Consider the following 19357-nt stretch of genomic DNA (forward strand, 5'->3'; position numbering starts at 1 on the left):
TGGGTAGGACACAACTGGACCAAAGGGAGTGGAATCAACAAACCCCATCAAAAAGGAGCATCTCCACGGAGGGGTGACCCAGCCCAGGTCAAGCCTAGCACACACAGAACAAAGCCAGAGGCTGGAGCATCATCGGGCAGGGCTGCTGGGGTCAGTGCTGTCCTCATGCCATTTGGGCTAGCAGAGAGGAAGAGGCTGGGGAACCGCCCCAGGCACCAGGGATGTTTGGATTGAGCTTTGCACTTCCCAGCAGTGGCAGCCGGCCAGGACTTTGCCTTGGGCTTGGAGGAGTGACAACAGCAGATTTAAGCCACCTGAGCTGCTGCAGGGGCTGAAATGGCCTCTAACACAATCCAGGCCAGCCTAAAAAGCTGTTCTAAAGTTACTGCTGCTTCCTGGCTCATGACAGCAGAGTGAAGTGTTATGGCTTCAGCCCACCTTGTGCTAGACTTCTCTTCCAGCAGGAGAAAAACAGGCAGCAAAGAGCCCAGAAAGTTGCTCATCTGCCAGCTGCTCAGTCCCCACCTCCTATGTCTCAGCCCTTGCTGAGCTGATCCATACTCCTGCCTTAACCACTTCCCTTGGACACCACCATCTACCTGCACAGGAACTCTGCAGGTCAGCTCTCTCAGCAGCTTGATTTCGTGGGCAGCTCTGGCCCAGTGATGACAAAGCCTCTTCTTTACCCCTGAGACTGGAAAAAATTGCCTAAGATTAATATTTACAGCTGAGCAAATAAACAGAGCTGGCCTCTTCCGTGCCTTCTCCCAAACACCACAGCTGAACCTCTCCACAGGCTGCACCTTTGCAGCCCTGACCCCACCAGCATTGCTCAAGCACCTCAGGATGTTGGTTGTCACATCTGTGGGAGCGAGGCAAATCCAGCCCCAGCTGCTTTTTGAAGTGCTGCCTCTTTTTTCCAAGCCCCTTTTGAATGAGCTTGTCTGGGGAGAACAGTTACTGCTCTTCCCTCCTTGGCCCTCAGAAGAGGATGAGCTGGAAAGGGTTGTGTTATCCTCTCCACAAATTGCTCCTTGGGTTTGGTTTGTGGTGCTGGTGTTGGTCTGAGAAGGGCAATGCAGCTGGTGAAGGGTTAGGGGAACAGGGAGGGCTTCTGTCAAGCTGCTGAGGGAGCCTGGAGAAGAGGAGGCTGAAGGGAGACCTCATTGCTCCCTGAAAGGAGGCTGCAGCGAGATGGGGGTTGGTCTCTTCTCCTTAGTATCAGGTAATAGGATGATAGGAAATGAGCTGAAGTTGTGCCAGGGGAGGGTTAGGTTGGAGATTAGGAAGCATTTCTTTATGGCAAGAACAGTGAGGCAGAGGAACAGGCTGCCCAGGGAGGAGGAGGTGGTGGAGTCACCATCCCTGGAGGTGCTCAGGCACTTCAGGATGTGGGTTAGTGGTGACCTGGCTGTGCTGGCTTAACAGTTGGGCTTGATGATCATAAAGGTCTTTTCTAAGCTTGGTGGTTCTGTGATTCTCTAGTGAGGCAGCAGGCTGCTGAGCAGGAGAGGTGTCCTCCATTGCAGGTGAAGCCCATCAGAGATGAGTGGAGCTCTAAAGGAGCCTGGTTGGGAAGCACAGATGAAGGAGTTTAGGTTTGATGGGCTTGCTGGGAGGGAGACTTCTTGCAGATGCTGGTATCGTGTCCTGGTGAGTGGTTGTCCTCTATAAAAGTCCTGCACAGGGACAGGCTTGGAGTGTGGTGGCACCACAGGTAGGCTATGGGTCTGGTGGGCATGCACCATGCTGGGACAGTGTTGTGGTTTCCTGACTTCTCTTTTACCTGACTAGGTGTCTTTTTTTCTCACCTGGACAGTGTTTAGGTGTTGGCTATGAATGGGGGGATGGAGACAGTTGCTCTCTGTTGGGTGGACCTACCACAGCTTGTGCTTTCCTTGAGTTATATCTTCTTGTTGCTTCTGGTTCCTCACTTTGTGGTAGAAGCTGCATGCAGGAGAGTGGGAGCTGTATTGGACCATCTGCCTCTTGTATGGGGACTACAAGAAAGCTGGGGAGGGACTTTTTAGGCTGTCAGGTAGTGATAGGACTGGAGGGGATGGAACAAAGCTAGAAATGGGTAGAGTCAGACTGGAGGTTAGGAAGAGATTCTTCACTGTGAGGGTGGTGAGACCCTGGAACAGGTTGCCCAGGGAGGTGGTTGAGGCCCCATCCCCGGAGGTGTTTAAGGCCAGGCTGGATGAGGCTGTGGCCAGCCTGATCTGGTGTGAGGTGTCCCTGGCCATGGCAGGGGGGGTTGGAACTGGCTGATCCTTGTGGTCCCTTCTGAGCCTGACTGATTCTCTGAAATTGCTGTGGTGCCAGAGGCATTCTATGGCCTCCTGCCATCATGTTCTGCTGGCCTTCAGTTTCAGTATGAGCTGGTACTTTAGCTGGAGGCATTGTTGGTTTCTTGGTGAAGAGAAACTATTTGCCTGGACCTTTGGAGCCTGTTTGCTGCTGGTTTCTGTGCTGTTGTGGGAGAATGCATAGTAACAGGCCAAGAGAGCTAAAATCTTCATCAGCTTTTATTCCATGGGGTCAGTGGGGAGGGCTGGATGATGGATGTCCTGGAAGCTGCCTTCTCAGCAGCAAAGGGGTGGGTGGAAAAGTCTTACTTGACCTTTTTTCCTCATGTTTTGGTGCTGGCTGTTGAGGCAGAAGTGGTGAGTCAGCCTTGTGCTTTGGCTGCTGCCTGCTAGCCAGCTCTCTAGGCTTGCTTGTGATCTTCTAGGGGATGGATGGGAGGAGAAAGCTATTCTGACATCCTGGTGCATGGCTGTGAGCCAGGGAGAGCTCCAGGGTGGCATGTTCCCACTGCCTCTGTGCCCAAAGGCATGGGCTGCTCTGCTTTGGCAAAGCCAACTGCTTAAACATAGCTTTGGAGCTCCTCTCTGCAGCCTTGGAGACCTGGAGGGGGTTAAGAGTAGTTTGGGTTGGAAGGGACACTTAGAGGTCACCTAGTCCAATTCCCCTGCAGTGAGCAGGGCCATCTAGAAGAATCCTGTTGTGTGTGGCTTTGGGATGGTTGGTTTGGTTTCTGAACCTAAGCCAATGGGGATCCCAGGCTGCTTTGGGACTCCTTGTTTTGCTGGGGCTGTGAGATGAGTGCCATGAGGTGCCAGTTAGTCCTGTGGGCCAAACTTAGTCTTGGGCTCAGGGTGGCTGTGCAGTCCTGGAGCTTACCTTACCAGCTAGGGAAAAAGGGACTTTTGACAAAGAAGCTGACCTGTTGTTGGTTGGATCCTCCTCCAGCAGGAAGCTCTGTTAGCAGGGAAGATGAGTTGAGGCAAACAAGGCTCTATTTGGTGCTCTCAGGTTGAATTGATGCTGGGAACCACGGGGGTGGGGACCACAGAGCATGCTGGCTGACCTAGGATTCTGGCTGCACCTCATCACAGTGGTGGTGCCCTCTGCTTGAGGTCCAGGCTCTGTTTTCCAGAGCATCTTGCCTGTGGTGAGGCTGTAAAGGTGCAGACACCATTGGCTCTGCCACAACTCTTGTCTGCATTCCCTTGGAGGCTCAAAATGTGGGAGTGTAATGTGACTGCTGTTAGATCTGGGCACCTAGAGCTGGATGAGACCATGAAGTGACTGTGTGTAAGAAACCCTGCAAGTTGTAGGCTTTGGGGAGTGATAAAATGGGATTTCTAGAGGTCTGAGGTACCTGCTGGCATCTGTAGGCTCCTAACAATGTGGTTTGCTTCTTTAACCTCTCTCCTCCACTTCTAGATCTCCACGACAGTCCTATCAAGAAGAGGACAGTGGTGTGAGGGAGGCAGAAGCCAAACTGGAACAGATTCAGATGGATGGGCACAGCCCAGAGGAGACCTGTGAGGGGAGTGTGGCTACTGGGGAGGAAGAAAGGCTGTGCCAGGAGGAAGAACAGGTCCAAGAGCAGGATGAAGAAGAGAGAGCTGAACTAAAGGTGGGATCAGGAGGAGCTGGTGGGAGAGCTGGGGTTGCTTTCTGAGAACTCAGTTCACTATTGCTGCTTATGCAGCTGGGCATTGAGCCTGGGTAGATGTGCTTTGATGGCATAGCCTGGGGCTGGTGCCCTTCTCACCCTTGTGCCTCCTTGGACTCGCTGCAGGCAGCCTCAGCTCTCTCAAGAGGGTGATGTGTTTGGTCCCAGCGTTTGTGGTGGTTTAGTCATCTCCTTGCAACACTGAGAAGGAAAGTGCTGCTATTTCTCCTGTGGCTTTTGTGGGCAGTGAGGAGCCCACCATGAGAACTCCAATCTAAATTTTACTGCTGCTTGTCTTTTTTTTTCTTCCCCTCTCCCCAGCCTTTATTGCACCTCTGGAGCACTTTGGCTTCATGTTTCTCTAAGTCTTGTATTGCTCCCAGCTGAGGTTTCTCCTCTTTGCTCTTTTTTGATGAGGGGTAATTGCTGTTTAACAGGAGACCAAGCTGGATCTGGAGTGGTGTGCAAGCCCTAGAGCTGGGGTGGTTGAGCCTCATGGATCCTCTGCTGTAAATGGCTTTTTGACTTGCTGAGGCTTGTGTGCTTTTTGCACCTGATAGGTGTGTGACCTCTTCCACCCCTTTATCTAAAGGCAGCTCCTTGTGGCCTCCAAATGAGCAATTCACATTTTCCTCCCTCAACAGTGGTAAGAAATAGCTATGAACTGATGCAAGGACCCATTGCCATATCACTTTAAAACACTGAGCCTCCCAAACTTCTCTGATTCTCCCCCAAGATGAGCTTCTCTCTGGACATTGTGAAATGAGATGATGTGACCTCAGTTTGTATGCTCAGCATAAAGCAGGAAGCCCAGGGGGCTGGACAAACCACTGCTGGTGCACAGCCTGAGCAGCTCACTTCCTGCCTTCTTCCTTTTCTACACTCAGGAAAAGAAAAGGAGGAGAGTTGAAGATGAGGAGGATGATGATGAAACACAGGAAAAGCACCAGGAGGCTCCAAGCCCAGCCAGCCTGGAAGAGGAGGAGGAACTGTCCTCTGATCCCATTGCTGTGTGCTCCACCAAGGTTGGTGTTCAGGGCTCCTCTGGCAGCAGGGCAGTGATTGCAGTAGAGCACCTAACTAACGGCAAGGAAAGGTGATCCGGGGCTTAGGTTAGCAGAGTGTGAGTCCTGTTAGCCCATCCCTGCTGCAGGCTGGGGCAAATCACTTCATCTGTTTCCCTCATCTGCCTTGGTTGTCAACCTCCTCTCCCCCTGCTTTGTTGGAGGCTGTAACGATCTGTGTCTACTTTGCCAATCACTGTAAAAGTCTAAAGTTCACTGAGGGCTCCAGGGAATGCTGTAATGCTGTGGAAGATGTCAGTGCTTCCAGCTTGTGAATTTGGTCAAAGACTACATGTGAACTTCATCAGAAAATGAAATTTCCCTTCCCTCCCCTCAAGGGGAGGAAAAAACCCAACCCAAAAGCCTGAAGCAGTGGAATTTCCCTATCTTACCTAGAATAAAATCCAACCCTCTGACTCAAGTCACTTAAACAATCTGGGATTCCTCACCTCTGGAGCATGGTGTCCTCCTCCATCACTGCTGTTGTGACACTTCCTCTTCTAACAGTGCCTGAATGGCATCTCCTGACTCCTGTTGTGTTGACAGCAAAGCCTCCATTCTGTGCCTGTGCTTTACATACAATAGGCACAGAAGTGATTCCTGGAGTGAGAGGATTTTGGTCTTTGAGAGGCTTAAGCTTGTCACTTGCAGAAGTGAGGGGAGTGGTGAGGCTGTAACATCTGCTGGGTGGTATTGCAAGGTCCTGCTCCTGGGCAGGGGCTATCCCAAGCACAAATCCAGGCTGGGTGCTGAGTGCATTGAGAGCAGCCCTGCAGAGGAGAGTGTGGGAGTGCTTGTTGATGAGGTGGTTGAAAATGAGCCAGCAATGGTCACTGGCAGCCCAAAAGCCAAACGTGTCCTGGGCTGCGTCAAAAGATGAGCGGCCAGGGGGTGAAAGGAGGGGATTCTGCCCTTCTGCTCTTGTGAGGCTCCAGCTCTGGAGCTTCCAGCACAAGAAGGATATGGAACTGCTGGAGAGGGTCTAGAGAGGGCTGTGGAGATGATCAGAGGGCTGGAGCACCTCCTGTGTGGGGGCAGGCTGAGAGAGTTGGGGCTGTTCAGCCTGGAGAAGAAAAGGCTCTGGGGAGACCTTCTGGTACCTGCATTTAGATCTTTACTATTAGCTTCTTGGTCAGTATTTGCTGAGTAGATCAGGAGGATTGCAGGAGTGCTTCTTCTTCTTGCACCAGTAAATGGAGTGTAAGAGGAAGGATTCCCTTTAGGGAGGGCAGGCAGCAGCCCCCTGCCCTGCTTCTGAGTGAGGGGAGGGCAGGCAGCAGCCCCCTGCCCTGCTTCTGAGTGAGGGGAGGGCAGGCAGCAGCCCCCTGCCCTGCTTCTGAGTGAGGGGAGGGCAGGCAGCAGCCCCCTGCCCTGCTTCTGAGTGAGGGGAGGGCAGGCAGCAGCCCCCTGCCCTGCTTCTGAGTGAGGGGAGGGCAGGCAGCAGCCCCCTGCCCTGCTTCTGAGTGAGGGGAGGGCAGGCAGCAGCCCCCTGCCCTGCTTCTGAGTGAGGGGAGGGCAGGCAGCAGCCCCCTGCCCTGCTTCTGAGTGAGGGGAGGGCAGGCAGCAGCCCCCTGCCCTGCTTCTGAGTGAGGGGAGGGCAGGCAGCAGCCCCCTGCCCTGCTTCTGAGTGAGGGGAGGGCAGGCAGCAGCCCCCTGCCCTGCTTCTGAGTGAGGGGAGGGCAGGCAGCAGCCCCCTGCCCTGCTTCTGAGTGAGGGGAGGGCAGGCAGCAGCCCCCTGCCCTGCTTCTGAGTGAGGGGAGGGCAGGCAGCAGCCCCCTGCCCTGCTTCTGAAGGGAGAAGCCTTTTTAAAGTCAAATAACAAGAGGGGAGAACATGGTTTGGATGGAGGCCACATGCTAATGTTAAGACTGTAGAGTGGAGGTGGCCAAAACATAGCCCTGGAGTGGGACTGGTGGGGAAATGTAGGAAACACTTCCAAACACCTTTTTATGGGCTGGAATTTTTGTGACTACAAGCCCAAAACACACACAGCTTCCTGAGCTGAGCTGCTGCTGGGCTTAGCCCAGGGAAAGGTTAGCAATGCAGCCTGCGTTCTGTAGCGGTGATGTCAGAGCCCAGAGGGTGTAAAGCTGCTCAGGAGAACTATGAGCTTGGGATCTTTCCAAAGGCAGGAGGATCTTTACACCTCATCCAGCAGGGCTTTGTGTGAACACAAAGAATTAAACGTGCTGACCACCAGGAAGGTGTTTTGGCACAGCAGAAATATTGCTTGTAGGGGAAGGAGGAGAGCATCTGCAGTGGAGGGGGAAGGGGGAGTGTTCACCTCCCCTGCCAGCTGTGGCTGGATGCACATCTGGAGCAGGCAGATGTTGGGTGGTTCAGTCTGGGGGCAGTGTGGCCTGGATGTAGATCAAGATAAACCACAGGGCAGAAAGCTGGGCAGGCAGAAATGGGATGAAGTCCAACAAGGGCAAGTGTAGAGTCTTGCACCTGGGAAGTCCAGCCCCATGTGCCAGAGTGGGTTGGGGACTGGTTTGCTGGAGACCAGTGAAAGGGAAAAGGACCTGGGGGTCCTGGTGGGTGGAAGCTTGACCGTGAGCCAGCAGTGTGCTCTGGTGGCTAAGAAGGCCAATGCTGTTCTGGGGTGGGATCAGAAGGGCTGTGGTTAGCAGGTAGAGGGATGTTCTCCTCCTCCTCCTCAACTCTGTCCTGGTGAGGCCTCACCTGGGGCATTGTGTCCAGTTCTGGGCCCCTCACTTCAAGAAGGACCTCAGGGAACTGCTTGAGAGAGTCCAGTGCAGAGCCACAAAAATGATGGGGTGGAACATCTCTCTTAGGAGAGCTTGAGGGAGCTGGGGCTCTGCAGCCTGCAGGAGTCTGAGAGGTGACCTCATTCGTGGTTATAAAGATGTAAAGCTGAGTGCCAGGAGGCTGGAGCCAGGCTCTGCTGGGTGATGCCCTATGGCAGCACAAGGGGCAGTGGGTGGAAGCTGAGGCATAGGAAGCTCCATGTGAACATGAGCAGGAATTGTTTCCCTGTGAGGGTGACAGAACCCTGGCACAGGCTGCCCAGGGGGGTTGTGGAGTCTCCCTCCCTGGAGATATTCAGAACCTGCCTGGATGTGTTCCTGTGGGATCTGGTACTCTGGCAGGGGATTGGACTGGATGATCTTTTGAGGTCCCTTCCAGCCCCTGACATTCTGTGAGTCTGATGTAGCTGTGTGGTGGCAGGAGGGAAGCCTCGTTTCAGTGCTGCTTTGTCTCAAGCTGTTTGTGAGCTCTGGGTTATAAGGTGAGCAACTGTGGCTGCTTCTGACCTCCAGAAAGTGCTTTGCACCAGAGAAATGCTGTGAGGAATTGTTCTGCTGGGCAGGGGAAGGTGGTGTCCAAGTAGCTTGGGGAAAACCTATTCCCACCTAGACTGTGATATCTGTAGTCACCTGCAGCCTTTTCTCTAGGTTGCTTGGTGATTAACTTGAACCTGCTTTATAGAATCAGAAAGGGCTGGGCTGGAAGGGACCTCTGGAGGTCATCCAGTCCAAGCCTCTCTGCAGCCAGCAGGAAAATCCTCAACTACATCAGGCTGCCCACAGCATCTCTTGGAAGCACCTCTGGATGCTTCGCACCTCTCTGTCAGGGTGGACAAGGTTTTTGCCTGTTGATATCTTATCCACTTATGACTGAGAAACTGAGACCTAGGCAGGGAGCTACCAGGTTCCCCTTTCCAGTGCTGTTATGCCCCAGAAGGTCCCAGCTTGCCTGTCAATGGGTTGAGCAATTCTATTTCTGAAGACATGGCCCAGAGGCCAGCATCAATTCCTGCAGCACTGAGCAAAGGAATGAGCTGGCAGCAGGCAGGCAGAAGAAGCTGGCTCCTGATCTGTCACACTGATGTGTGGGGACCCTGCAGAGCAGCTCAGTGCCTGACACATCTCTATTAGCTGAGGTTGCACCATTTGTTGGCTGTGCTCTTGGGCACAGCTGTTCAGTGTGGCCTCTCTCTGATGCTGTCTAATCTTCTGCTTAGCTGAAATTTACCACTGGCACCCTGAAAGCATCTTAAAAGGAGCATTTAGCTAGCATGCATAAAGCAGCATTTAGCAGGTGATGTTTCCCGTGGCACAAGCAGCAGTTTTATGGGGCAGAGATGGTTTCTTGTTGCTTGGTTGCTGCTTCTTGGCTCTGTAGGAACTGGTGTTAAGAAAGAGCCTCTCCTTGAAAGTGATTTTTCACTCTGTGCTCTTGTTCTGGTGCATGCAAGAGGTTTAGCAACAATTCAGCTTTCCTTTGTTCAGTGGATGTGAAGCTTTCACCTTCCTGTCTTGGCCAAAGAGCTCTTGTATAGGAGCCTCTTGTGCCAAGCTCTTTCCTGCTGGTTTGACTTGAAGAGCTTCATTGCAGCTGGCTCCATATGCTGACTTACCCTGTCTGTGAGCTTCTCTGGTGTGGATATGTTGATGCAACTCATGCCTGTGCTCCTGTCCTGCTTGGCTCTTCTACAGATGTGGCTGGGAGTGCTTCTACTTTGCTCTTTCCACACTTGCCACTTTCCCTCTCTAGGAAAACCAAGTGCCTGAGAAGGATGCAGCAGAGGAAATGGTCTTGGTGGTTGCTTAGCTCTCGTTGAGGCTGTATGTGGTCAGTTTGCCTCTCAAACTGGCTGAGCTGCTGCTGTCCACTGATGCTTTTGCTTGGGATTCTGCTCACCTGTCTTGGAAAAGAGAAGGGAAGGGGGATGGTCGCTGCCTCTGACCGGTGTGGGAACGTGGGACTGAGCAAGGCATTTCTGACCAAAGTCTGAGCAGTCAGAGAAGAGGCACAGTTGAATTATGCTCAGCTAAGGTGACCTACTGAGGTCCATGGGCAAAAGTAATCTCTTTCTATTCTCTGGCCACTTCAGATCACGGACAGGACCGAGTCGCTGAACCGCTCCATAGAGAAAAGGTATTTCTGGGGTTGGCTTGGGGTAAAGCAGCTCCCTTCCTGCAAAGGGGCCTGCTGCAGGGCAGGGCAGGAGCAACAGGCTCCTTGAGGCCCTGGGAGATCTCTTTAATCCTCTTCTCTGCTCTCTAGTAACAGCATAAAGAAGTCCCAGCCCCCCCTCCCTGTGTCGAAGATCGATGACAGGCTGGAGCAGTACACACAGGCTATTGAGGTGGGCTGCTGGGTTGTCTCTCTGTCCCCGCTCTCCAAGGAGCTTTCTTTGCTCAGTGTTGCTGTCCCACTCTGCCTCTCAGTCTTACCATCTGGGAGCTGACAACTGAATTGTCTCCCCTCGGATGGAAGCAACAATTTCCCCTGCCTCTATCTTCCACCACAGCATGAAGCAGGTTTCTTCTAGTGAGCTGTCCCATCCTTGTTTCCTCATTTTCCCTGTTTAAATGGTGGGAGCATCTGCCAGGAGCTAGCAAGACCTTACAAGTCTCCCTCTACAACCACCCCATCCCTGAGGACTTCTAATGACAGAGTGATCTTTCTTTCTTTGTTTTCTAGACCTCCACAAAGGTTCCCAAACCTGTCCGACTGCCTTCTCTTGACCTTCCTAACATGAGCATGATGGTATCCAGCACAAAAAGCCTCTGGGAGACTGGAGAGGTGGCAGCTCAGTCTGCTGTGAAGACCCAGCCCTGTAAGGTAGGAGGTTTGCTGGACTTCTGCATGTGCAAGGGCAGAGTGGCTGCAATGAGGGCACAATGCTTGTGTTAGTCTGTTGGTGTGGCTCAGTGGTGATGTCCACCAGCCCTAAAGGCATCTGTGGTATTGCAACTGTGCTAATGCAATGCTCCAGGCTTGGGGGAGAGTGGATGGAAAGCTGCTTGGAGAAGGGCTTGGGTGGGGGGGGTTGGTTGACAGCCAATTGAATGAGCCAGGGTGCCCAGATGGTCAAGGCAGCTAACAGCATCCTGGCCTGGACCAGCAGTAGTGTGACCAGCGAGACCAGGGCAGAGGTTGTCCCCTTGTACTGGCTACTGGTGAGGCCACAGCTTGGGTGCTGCATTCAGATTTGGGTTCCTCGATACAAGGAAGACATTGAGGTGCTGAGGTGGCCCCAAAGAAGGGCAACAGAGCTGGTGAAGGGTCTGGAGAATAGCTGAGGGAAGTGGAGTTGTTCACCCTGGAGAAGAAGAGGCTTGAGAGGAGACTCCATTGCTGTCTACAACTCCCCAAAAGGAGGTTGGTGTGAGGTGGGATTGGGCTCTTCTCCCAAAGAGCAAGTGACAGGATGAGGGAAATGGCCTCAAGTTGTGCTAGGAGAAGTTTAGGTTGGACAGGAGGAACAACTTTTTCCCCCAAGGGGTTGCCAAACCCTGGAACAGGCTGTCCAGGGCAGTGGTGAAGGGACTGAAAAGCTGTGTAGATGTGGTGCTGAGGGCCCTGGCTTAGTGGTGGCCTGGCAGTGCTGGGTTACTGCTTGGACTGGATCACCTTAAAGGTTCCTTCCAACCAAACCAAATCTATCATTCTGTACTGAAGCTCCATTCCCACCAGGATGCAAGTCCTTAGAGCTTAGCTTTATCCATGCTAGGCTCCCAACCCATTCCTTGGTGGTACAGCCAGGAAAGCCTCAGGGATGCTGTTTGAGGCTCTGGTTTGGGAATGGGAATGCAGTCGACTGGTGGGCAGAACATGTCTTATGCAGGGGCTAGCAGTGAGCTCCAGATGTTGAGCATCAAGCTGCATTTAGTACCAAAGTGATAAATCTTACAAGCTTGTTTAAACTGCAAAGGACATTCTGCACTGCTCTCAGTAATGTCACTTTCTGGGCACTCTGAGGCTGCTTCTGTTAACATGTTGGTTGCAAATCTGTGTTTATGAGCTGAAAATTCCTTCCACATAAATAAAGCCACGATGTAAACATGGTGTCAATAGTTAATGAACTCAAGAAAACAAATATCTTGGAGCCCTTGGAGAGGGAGAGAGATAGGGGAAGCATTGGGTATGCTGGGAATAGGAAGAGGCTTTCACAGTCATGGGGTTTCAGCTGCAGCTGTCACAGGTCAGATATTATGACTAGAAAAAAGGAGACCAGATGTGTGGCCTGGAAAGGGAGGTGGACAAAGGCATGTTCAGTGCTCTTAGCAGTAAAGGGTAACGAGAACATCATCTTCTGGTTGGCCCAGAAGACAGCTGTGTCCTGTGCTGCAGCACCAGGGGCAGGTGAAGGGAGGGAATCTTACCCCTCTGCTGAGATCCACCCTGCACAGCAGAAGGGTGTTGGCAGAGAGACAGCTGGGGTCACACGAGTGCATGTGACAGGCTCAAAGCCAGAGGAGAACAGGAGGATCCAGCCCAGCCCCTGCCATATCCTGGGGCTGATCCCCAGCAGCATGGGGAGCAGGACAGGGAGGGGATTCTGCCTCTCTGCTGTGCCCTGCTGAGCCCCCCTGGAGTGCTGGGGCACCTCTGGAGTCCTCAGCACAGACAGGGACCTGTTGGAGCACGGCCAGAGGATGCCACAGCAATGGTGGCAGGGCTGGAGGGGTTCTGCTGTGAGGCCAGGCTGAGAGAGTTGGGTTTGTTTAGCCTGGAGAAGAGAAGGCTCCAGGGGACCTTCTGGTGGCCTTTCAGGACTTAACTGGGCTGCTCAGAAAGCTGGGGCCAGACTTCTGAGCAGGGCCTGTTGTCCTAGGATGAGAGGTGATTGTTTGAACTAAGAGGACTGGAGAAAAGTAAGAAATGTTTTACCCTGAGGGTGGTGAGAGCCTGGCCCAGGTTGCCCAGAGAGGTGGCAGATGTCTCATCCCTGGCACCATTGCAGGTCAGGTTGTGTGGGGCTCTGAGGGACCTGCTCTAGTCCCCCCCTGCGACTAGGGGGAGAGGGGAGGTTGGACTAGCTGAGCTCTGAAGGTCCCTTCCAAGCCATTCTTTGATCTTCTCAGGACATTGTGGCTGGAGACATCGTGAGTAAGAGAAGCCTTTGGGAACAGAAGGGCACTCCCAAGCCTGAGGCCAACGTCAAGGTGAGTCAGAACACAGGTATGGAGGCACTGCCTCTGCTGTGAAAGAGAGCAGCTCTTGGCTGGTTGGGATGCATTGGGAAGATGCTGTGTAGGGCTGCCTGTATCCATCAGTGCAATTGGACACCTCTCAGGTTACTGGCAGGAAGAGCTTTTATCACTGCAACCTGTGCTAAAAGAGCAGGGGAAACAGTTTTCTAGCCTGGGGTACTGAAGGGTCTCTTGAACAGCATGTTTGGAGCCCCAGCCTCAGCCTTCTAGGCTCACATTTAACTGCAGGTGTGAGCTACTTCACTCTTGTTAGACTTCTGAATCTCCAGAGTAAAAAAAAACATGCAAAACTGAGTGGAACTGAAGTGAAGAGTATCATCAGTTACAGATAGATCTGGGGTTTAGTGCTGCTGCTGCTGGTACTGTCCAGGCTGGGAGAGGAGTATCCAAGTATGCTCCTGGGTGGGTACTGCTACCAGCAACGTGGCAAATGAAATTGGCTCTTGCCATAGGTGGCACCAAAGTCTTGCCATAGGTGGCACCAAAGTTGGGTTGAGGGGTGCCTGGACTCTCAGATGAGCCCTCTCCCATCATGCCTGTGGTTGTATAATGCAAGCTAACCCAGCAAGTGCAAGATGGACAACAGGAAGATGCAAAGTGGTGGATGGTCTGTGCAGAGAGTTTACATGGGAGGGGCAAGAAGGGAGTACAGAGCAGAGTGTCTCCAAGCCCTCAATTATATCTGGATTCAGTTCTTTGATCTGAGCTGCATATTTGAGGGAGGAAAAAATGCTGACTTTGGATCCTTCTTTCTCTCCTGTTCAGGCTACTCCTGGCAAAAGGTATAAATTTGTTGCCACGGGCCATGGCCAGTACAAGAAGGTGTTGATAGATGATGCTGCAGAGCAATAATGTGCCTGGAGAACACATTAACCAGGTAGGTGGGGTGTGACCTTGTGCTCTATAACACCTGCAACTCTCCTGGCAGGACATCTGGGGTTACTTTTGCCAGCCACACTGGGGGGGGGATGGAAAGCTATTGGCTGGTAACAGCTGGAGCTTTGCTTCTGGGCAAACATCTGACCCTGAGCTGGGAGGGAGTGGGCATGAAGGAGGGGTTTGGCTTGATGTCTGAGCTTCTGGTGTTGCTGAAAGTTGGATACTTGTGAGCTTAACTTGCAGAATAAGTCCCTTGGATGCTGCCTTTTGCCTTGAATTAGCAAGTATCTACTGTGGTTTCTCACACTCTTGAGTTGCAAGGAGAAACAGACAGCTGGAGGTCGTTCTGGTTGAGCATGGGGCTGATGTACTCCTGAAACTCAGATGCTTCTGGAGTCTCATTTCCAGAGTTACTGAATTCGTCAGGGGGAAAAAAAACCTCTCATGATTGCAGTAACCTCTTGACACCAGCACGTAATAGGGCTGTAGTGAGGAGGACATGAATGTCTGCTCTGCTGGGTGGACCAACGGAGAAGAAAGACCTCTCCTTTGATGTGCAGCAAAGGGTTGTGCAGCAGAGCTGGGTTGCTGTCTCCGTGTCCCCTTGAAAGGGTCCTTTGGATCTCCTGCTCCTATTATGTTAATGGATATCCTGGCGTTATCTTGAGTGGGTGCTGGTGGAGGGCTGTGGCAGTAAGGAGCAATGGCACAGGCAAGGGAGGTGATAACTGGCTGGATCCAGCCAGGCAGCATCTGGCACAGGCAAGGGAGAGGAAGTTGTTGGGAGTGAAAACAAGCTCATTTTCTTTTTTTCCTGCTATAAAAAAGAAGCTTTATTTCATAGCCAGGCTTATAAATAACTCAGTGTGCTACAAAACACCTTTTGTTTCTGAATTCTTCTGGGGGCTGTGTTCCTTCCTTCCTTCCTTCTCCCCCCTCCCCAAGGAGCTGGTTTCTGAGTGCAAGCAGATAGCTTTGTTTGGGTTGTTTTTCCTTTTGTGGTACCCATTTAGAAGAGAAGCTCTCATGAATGTGGCTTTGAGATGGGCAGCAGCACAAACCCGAGCCTGCCCCAGAGCTGGTTTTCAGATGTAAAGAAGGAGGAATGCACAGGACTTTCATCCTCAACTTGTTTGTCTGCCTAGGTGCTTTCAAAAACCTTTTTTTAAGGCCTTATCTTTGATCAGTCCTCTTTTTCCTGAAGTCTACATGAAGTAGCATCCACCTGAGCTTCAGTTAGAATTAGGGTTGGAAGGGACCACAAGGATCAGTCAGTTCCAACCCCCCTGCCTTGGGCAGGGACACCTCACACTAGATCAGGCTGGCCAGAGCCTCATCCAGCCTGGCCTTAAACACCTCCAGGGATGAGGCTTCCACTACATCCATGGGCAACCTGTTCCAGGGTCTCACCACCCTCATGCTGAAGAATTTCTTCCTAACCTCCAGTCTGAATCTAACCATTTCTATGTTCTGCTCCCCCCAGTCCTATCACTACCTGAGAGCCTAAAGAGTCCCTCCCCAGCTTTCTTACAGGCTTCCTTAGAATACTGAAAGGCCACAATAAGGTCACCTGGGAGCCTTCTCCTCTCCAGACTGAACAGCCCCAACTCCATCAGTCTCTCCTCACAGGAGAGTTGCTCCAGCCCTCAAACAGATTTTGCTGAGTTGTGAACAGGGTTTGGTTGCCCTCTCTGAGCTTTTGCAAGCAGTTCAGAGGGGAAAGTGTTGTCAGCTCTGGCGTTTTCCCAGCATCCTTTCTTGAAGGGCCAACAACTTCACGGGATGACCTTGAGGATCCATCCAGTTCTCCAAGCAGTGCAATGATGTTGCTCTATGGATTCCTTCACAAGAAGGTTTTTGTGATCCATGAATAGCAGAACAGCTCTGACAGCTGAAGGATCTTGGCTTGTTTCTCTTCTTGGTTGTAGACAGGTAGGGGTTGGTCTCTTCTCCAGGCAACCAGTGACAGAATGAGGGGGGCACAGCCTCAAGCTCTGCCAGGGCAGGTTTAGATTGGACCTTAGGAAGAAGTTCTTCCCAGCAAGAGTGATTGGCATTGGAATGGGCTGCCCGGGGAGGTGGTGGAGTCCCCATCCTTGGAGGTGTTTAAAAGGAAGACTGGATGAGGCGCTTAGTGCCATGGTCTAGTTAATGAGAAGCTGTTAGGTAGTAGGTTGGAGGTCTCAAAGGTCTATGCCAAACTGGTTAATTCTGTGATTCTTGGGTGTTTCACTGTCTGGTTTGTGTGCTTTGAGGATCCTGCTCCCCAGCTCCTCTCTACCCCCCTCAACTATCTTTATACATTTTCCATTCACGATTGCCTATTCCTCTCACAGCCTCTGCCTCCCCCCCGTGTCACTCACTCAGCACCATCTTATCAGCTTTCCAGATGCTTGCTCATAGCTAGAGTCTTCCCCTCCTTCCCTTCTTTCCTGAGCTGTGGGACGTCTGAGCAGGCTGCAGAGCAAGATGCTTTCTGCAAGGGTTAATCTAGGCTGAGTCTGAGGCTGTTTGACTTTGAAAACCTCCCAGACTCCATGCCCAGTGAAATTCCCTTTCCTTGCTCAGTCTGGGACGCACTGCAATGACTCCCAACACAGCTGCTTGTGAAAATCTGTTGTCTCCAGGCATTTGTTTTCTCTTCTGATGTTCCCACACCAAGATCTGCCTCTGCAGGACTTGCCATACCTGCTGTACACCTCTGCTCTTCACTCTTGGAGCAGGGGGACTAAACCATGCAGATAGACCTGCCTTCCACTGCTTCCCACTGTGGGAATTGCCCTCCCCAACAGCAATTCTCCATTCCCCCTCCCTGTGCAACAGGGCAAGCTGGTAGACACAGTTTGGGGAAGCCCAGCAGATTCAACACATAGCCTTGTGTGAAAGGCACTGGTTTGCTCTAGGTGGTCATCCTTACCACAGGACACAGCAGATTAAAGCACAGCTGCTTCTGAAACCATCCTCTCTGGCCAGGCTCAGTGAGCCTCCCAAGAGTAACCAGTTTTCTGAGTCTATCAGTAATGCCAAGGAACAAAGTGTCAGCACCAAGGGACAGGACAAGTGGACATGACCTCAAGTTGTGCCAAGGCAAGTTTAGCTTGCAGATGAGGAACAATTTCTTCCCTGAAATGTATGCTAAATCCTGAAACAGGCTGCCCAGAGCAGTGGTAGACTTCTCATCCTTGGAGGGACTTGAAAAGCTGTGTAGATGTGGTGCTGAGGGCCATGGTTTAGTGGTGACCTGGCAGTGCTGGGCTATGGCTGGGGTTAAGAACTTGATGATCTTAATGATCATTTCCAACCAAAATCATTCTGTAATTCTGTTGACTGCTCAGCTCCACACTAATGCTGTGGATCATAAAATCACCTGGGTTGGAAGTGACCTCTGAAAGTCATTCATCCTGCAGTGAGCAGGGACATCAACTAGATCAGGTTGACCAGAGCTGTGTCAAGCCTCACCTTGAGTATCTCCAGGGATGGGACTTCGACCACCTCTCTGGGCAGCCTGTTGCAGTGTTCCACCACCCTCATTGTAATGAATCTCCTGCTGCAGACCTGTGTGTAGACACCCATCAAGCTGTGCTGCAGTTAGGGGCCCTTTTATTGCTGTGTGGTAAGGTCATCTTCTCTGCACTAGGAGTCCTACATGTCTTAGCAGTAGTGGTGGGGATTGCAAGCTCAAGGTGAGTGGTTGGACTTGATCTCAAAGGTGTCTTCCAACCTTAACAGCTGAGTGATTCTGCACTGCACTCTTTGGCTTATGGCTTTTGTGCCTCTGAGTGCTTCTTCTCCATAGCCTCCTCTTGAAGCTTCTTGAATCATCCCTCAAAGACTGACCTGGGATCCACTCAGGATGCATTTCCAACCTATCTCATTTCAGCTTTTTCTTGGTGTTCTGGGGGGGCTCAGACAAGTCCAAACTTTACATACTTGGATTATTATTCCTTCTTCCCCCCCTGCCTCTTAGAGTATGGAAGGGGTTACAAAAGAGAGGATAAGACCAGCAAAGAGAGAACTTTGGTGAAGCTTTGAGGATAGCTGAGCTTTTCTTGCAGCATCATCACTAAATTGAAGGAGTTCAAAAAAGCAAAAGGGTCTCTTGGCTTTGTTTCTGAGGCTGTTTGCAGCTTGGCTTGAGCAACTTTTGCTCAGCTCCATATCCTCCACTCATGAAGAGAAGGTAAAGAGCTGCGTATCGAGTTTCCTGTTTGGACTAAACATAGCAATCCTATATTAGCTGTGCAGGAACATCCCAGCATATGCCAGAGTCCCTCATGAAACAGAAATAGCTCATTTCCAGCTCTTAAGCCTGGTGGCAAGGAGATGCAAAGGGTGACTGTGAAGCTGGAAAGCACAGCTGTCTCTGGGGATGGACAGAGTTAGGGGGGATGTTTTCAATCCCCCTTTTTGGGGCATCAGGCACCAGTAGGGCTGTGACTGTGATGTCCTACCTGAAAAGGAGGCTGTCTGTGGTTAGGAGAACCCCTTGTGAAATATGCAGAGCTGGATACTTATGTGCTGAAGCTGTCACGGAGTGCTAGGAGCTGAAAATGACCCCTGGAGATCATCCAGTCCAACTACCCTGCTGGAGCAGGTTCACCTACAGCAGGGGTGCCACTCAGGAGGCTTATGAATGACTCACAGTGGTGACACCAACTCTGATCTAGGGCTGGGGGAATGGAACAAAGCTAGAAATGGGTAGGTTCAAACTGGATGTTAGGAAGAAGCTCTTCACCATGAGGGGAATGAGATCCTGGAATGGCTTGCCCAGGGAGGTGGTAGAAGCCCCACTCCTGGAGGTGTTTAAGGCCAGGCTGGATGAGGCTCTGGGCAGCCTGATCTAGGGTGATGTGTTCCTGCCCATGTCTGGCGGGGTGGAACTGGCTGATCCTTGTGGTCCCTTCCAACCCTGACTGATTCTATGATCTGGGCAGCCTATTCCAGCACTCTACCACCTTCAAAGTAAAGAAGTTGCTCCTCATTTTTAGGTGGAACTTCCTATGTTTGGCTTTTTGCTTGACACCTCTTGTCCTGTTCCTGGGCACTGCTGAAGAAAGCTTAACCCCATCCTCCTGACACCCACCCTTGAAGCATCGATGAGATCTCCCCTCAGCCTTCTCTAGGCTAAAAAGCCCCAAGTCCTTCAAGCCTTTCTTCATAGTCCCCTTACCTCTGCAGCCCTTTGCTGTACCATCTCAAGCAGCTGAAACAGGCTCCTGGTTATCAGAAAAACACCAGCCCCAGACCATACTCAAAACCCAGACCATGTTTAACTAGAGATCAAAATGTGACTGCTGCAGCACAATTCAGTCTTCCTTGCACCACAGTTTGGTGGACTGACCTGGGGGACATCAGATGGTGCTGCCCATTATTTTGGGCAAGGAAGCTGCTTTGTGACAACAGGATGGACAGCTTCTGCTGTCCCTTGTCTGTGTTTTGGGTGACAGGATGAGTTTCCACCTGGTTTTCAGCAGGTG

The 19357-nt window shown here is 51.8% G+C and overlaps 1 protein-coding gene across 2 annotated transcripts in view; it reads left to right on the top strand.

Annotated features, from left to right (window-relative positions):
• The window catches only part of LSP1 (lymphocyte specific protein 1), a 67255-nt gene that overhangs the window by 40069 nt on the left and 7829 nt on the right, over positions 1–19357 (top strand). For both annotated transcript variants that reach the window (XM_064163178.1, XM_064163179.1), the window contains exons 4-10: positions 3733–3928; positions 4855–4992; positions 9893–9936; positions 10066–10147; positions 10486–10626; positions 12873–12953; positions 13767–13878. In XM_064163178.1, coding sequence (XP_064019248.1) covers positions 3733–3928; positions 4855–4992; positions 9893–9936; positions 10066–10147; positions 10486–10626; positions 12873–12953; positions 13767–13853 — 769 coding nt within the window. In that variant the 3' untranslated portion in view covers positions 13854–13878. The remainder of the gene's footprint in view (positions 1–3732; positions 3929–4854; positions 4993–9892; positions 9937–10065; positions 10148–10485; positions 10627–12872; positions 12954–13766; positions 13879–19357) is intronic.

This window comes from Pogoniulus pusillus, chromosome 24 (genome assembly GCF_015220805.1).
Source record: "Pogoniulus pusillus isolate bPogPus1 chromosome 24, bPogPus1.pri, whole genome shotgun sequence".
NCBI lineage: Eukaryota > Metazoa > Chordata > Aves > Piciformes > Lybiidae > Pogoniulus > Pogoniulus pusillus.